This window comes from Dendroctonus ponderosae, unplaced genomic scaffold (assembly GCF_020466585.1).
Source record: "Dendroctonus ponderosae isolate FM_Combo_2020 unplaced genomic scaffold, Dpon_F_20191213v2 Dpon_F_20191213_6, whole genome shotgun sequence".
Classification (NCBI taxonomy): Eukaryota; Metazoa; Arthropoda; class Insecta; order Coleoptera; family Curculionidae; genus Dendroctonus; species Dendroctonus ponderosae.
Window position 1 is genome coordinate 2,339,069 of NW_026018814.1, and position 3,513 is coordinate 2,342,581.

General features: G+C 39.1%; 1 protein-coding gene across 6 annotated transcripts in view; it reads left to right on the plus strand.

Annotated features, from left to right (window-relative positions):
- Positions 1-3,513, plus strand: part of LOC109536301 ((Lyso)-N-acylphosphatidylethanolamine lipase) — an 8,797-nt gene extending 5,284 nt beyond the window's left edge. For 3 of the 6 annotated variants that reach the window (XM_048667820.1, XM_048667822.1, XM_048667818.1), the window contains exons 3-8: positions 1,128-1,346; positions 1,401-1,527; positions 1,588-1,781; positions 1,839-1,953; positions 2,017-2,203; positions 2,340-3,513. In XM_048667820.1, coding sequence (XP_048523777.1) covers positions 1,128-1,346; positions 1,401-1,527; positions 1,588-1,781; positions 1,839-1,953; positions 2,017-2,203; positions 2,340-2,501 — 1,004 coding nt within the window. In that variant the 3' untranslated portion in view covers positions 2,502-3,513. The remainder of the gene's footprint in view (positions 1-1,127; positions 1,347-1,400; positions 1,528-1,587; positions 1,782-1,838; positions 1,954-2,016; positions 2,204-2,339) is intronic. The other 3 variants (XM_048667821.1, XM_048667823.1, XM_048667819.1) reach the window with 1 other exon arrangement.

Sequence of the window (3,513 nt, forward strand, 5' to 3'; positions counted from 1 at the left end):
AGTCGAGTGTGGTCTAAAGTTGGTAAAAATTTCAAGTAATTATTTGCTTTAGTTTGAAAAATGTGAATTTTTAAAGAAGAAAGCGCAATTGCGAACTTTGCAAACGCAATTGCGAAATTTTTTGAAAAAAATCGACCTTCCGACCGAAATTTTGGGTCAAAAATCAAAATTTTACATGCGGGTTTTTTTATCTCAACGGATTGCTTTCGGCCTAAGAATCTGCCCAATATGCATTATTAAGTGCTTGACTCTATATGAGGCAAGATATCGTCAGTTCAAGATCGTGATGGATTCAAAAATAGGACTAAAACGTCGATTCTAACGGATCTAAAAGTTCTAGCGTGTTCCGAGCGAGTTTTTGCACTCCTGGCTTCCTTTTGAAAAAAATTATTTCCGGTCAAAAATAAAAATTTTACATGCGGCTCAATGTTTCCGACCTAAAAAGCACATAGGTATGTAAAATTTCCCTTTCTGGGTAAAAACTACTCGAATTTCCTCACTCATGTTGGTATGACTGACCTACACCTACCTACGCGTTTTATATGGATTCTGTAAAATTTACATTTTTCTAGTCATGGTTTTTTGGGGCTAAAAATCTCCCTTTCCTTCGTTCCCACATCAAGGCATTTTACTGAAAACCCGTTTGTTCAAAATTGGCCCAATCTAGTTGAAATAATGGTCGTTTTTCCCTGTTTTCGCTGAATATTTTTTACACACATTCACTAGATTTTTTACGATTCTGGCCAATTACACTATTTGCGTGTATGACGAGGTTTGAATTGCGAAACGTCGGCAATTTCGATAAACCGGCTTGTGTTGTTTTGCGCCGATCCCAATCGCGTCATGGAATACAAAGCATTTATGCAGGTTTCAAGCGACTTTATCATTTAAAACATTTCCAGCTCTTAAATAAGAAAAAAACCTATCAAATTAGTCATCAATTGGCGACAAAGATGCTAATCAGCACACGCGTAAAACCATCTCCATTAACCTGTGCAGGTTGTACCTTGCACTTTAGATCAGCGACAATTTTAGATAATGATAAGCACACTTTGTCGCATTGCTGTTTTTATGCTATAAATATTTTTTCCCGATGGATTTTGCCCCGTAAATCTCCTTGTTAACAGAATCGTTTTCAGCGCTAAAAACATCCTACAGAGGTTGTTATGTGGACATAGGGCCTGTGGTGGGACCTGCAGATAAAATATGGACACTCTCCTTTAACACAGAATCGACTAAAACCCCTTTAGTACTTATCCATGGCTTGGGAGCTGGCGTGGCTCTTTGGTGCTTAAATATTGATGCTTTGGCAGCGACTCGACCTGTATATGCTTTTGACTTACTCGGTAAGTTTTAGCGGTCTTTTCAATTAAATTTCAGGCCCAATGGAAATTTATTAGGCTTTGGAAGATCCTCCCGGCCGGACTTTGCCACGGATGCGTTGGAAACGGAGAAGCAGATGGTGCGATCAATTGAAGAATGGCGCAAAGAGATGAAGCTGGAGCGCTTCATTTTATGCGGGCACAGGTACTAATTGGCGCAGCAATTTAATCAAATTTGCTTTAATGGTTTTTTTCGCTGGGGCAGTTTGGGTGGATTTGTAGCTACCGCATACGCGCTGGTTTATCCAGATGCAGTCAAACATTTGATTCTGGCTGATCCCTGGGGGTTTCCGGAAAGACCGCGCGATACCAGTCAAGTGCCTTTATGGATAAAAACGTTAAGTTATGTCATGCAACCGATCAACCCTCTTTCATCCATCCGATTGGCTGGACCGTTGGGTAGGCGTGGCTCCGAAGCAAGAACCTTCCAGATTGATGTGTTTGTGTCTCTTTTAGGGCCTTGGTTCATCAACACATTGAGGCCGGACATTTCCCGGAAATATGTTTCAACGCTTATCGATCCCGATGTGATTCCCCAGTATATCTACCAGTGTAATTCTCAATATCCCAGGCAGGTTGAAAGAGTTACAATAAGGGACGCAATAAGGTGCTAACGTTACATGGGGGTTTACAGTGGGGAAAGCGCCTTTCGGGCAATGATGAATGGGATTGGATGGGCGATGCATCCGATGGAGCGCAGAATTCATCTGCTCAACAGCCACATTCCCATTACTCTGTTGTGGGGGTCGAAGAGCTGGATTGAACATTCGGCCGAAGACATTTTGAAGACGAAAAGAAGCAATTCGTACTTCGACCTGAAGGTAACTCATGGAAACTCGGAATGGTCGGGCTTGATCAAACTGTAGGGAACGGGAGCGTGAAAATTTGTTCTCCTGCAGTTTGGTCAAAACTTCCATATAAGGAATCTGATTCTGGACAAAAAATTAACAATTTTAGGTGATATCGGGCGGAGGGCATCACGTGTACGCCGATAAGCCAGAACAGTTTAATCAAATCGTAATCGAGGCCTGCGACTTTATCGATCAGGAGTCTGCCACTGGTCGGCTGGCGATTCTGCCGTCGGATGGAAATCACAATTCCGAATTACTTGATACGTAAATTGTAAGAGTTGTTTGAGAATGCTTGCAAAAGATCATTTTGATTTGACCAATAAAGTTGTTTTTTGCCAGTGCGGAAAAACCGCGGAATTCATTCAATTCAACCAAATTTCTTTAGCTTCAAAATTCCAATTGCTTTTCGGGACTGCAAAGAAAATCTAAAACTTTAGGTGTTCGCGTCCTTTTTTGAATGCAAATTGGGACTAACATTGACAACGTAGATAAGTTCTATATTGTTGAGGCGGATTCATTTTTTCACAAACTGTTTGTTGGGTATTTCGCCTCAAAAATGTTTGTCTTTAAAAAAGACAGAATTTCCTCACGTCTTTTATTAAGACCTCACGTCTTAATAAACGACGTGAGGAAATTCTGTCTTTTTTAAAGACAAATATTTTTGAGGCGAAATACCCAACAAACAGTTTGTGAAAAAATTGACAACGTACGACTTGGGATAATAATTCACATACTAGGTACCTGATATATTTGGTTTGTGATAGATTTAATAAAATATACGTGTTTGGTAAGTGGATGCTTCTACAGAGTCTAAAGCGTTTCGGAAATGGCATCCAAGCGTGCGGAATTTAAATTAAATTTGCATGCTTTATCAGTTATAAACTTTTGTTGTTAAAATTAAAAAAGATTTTTGTTCAAATACAACTTACTTTTCAATGCTCTGTTCAATTTGGAAGTAGGCACTTTTTTGTCCGGTGCACCGTTTTTGAGCAAAAGCTGCCTTGCAGATTGGAAATATGGTGGATTGAGGAAAACTTCCACTTACCAAGCCTGATAGTTAATCTGAAAATCATATTTCATCGAGTGACGATATTTATTTGTTGTTATTGTTATTTAAATTATTTATAGGTACTACATGAATAAGCTCACTGCTACAAATAAGGTGTTTGGCAACAACAAAAAAAACCATTGTACTAAAATATATCTGTTTATTAGTTTTTGATAATTATCGCCTAATTCTACCGTACCCTTTTGTGTTGTAATATATACAATGTTAATGA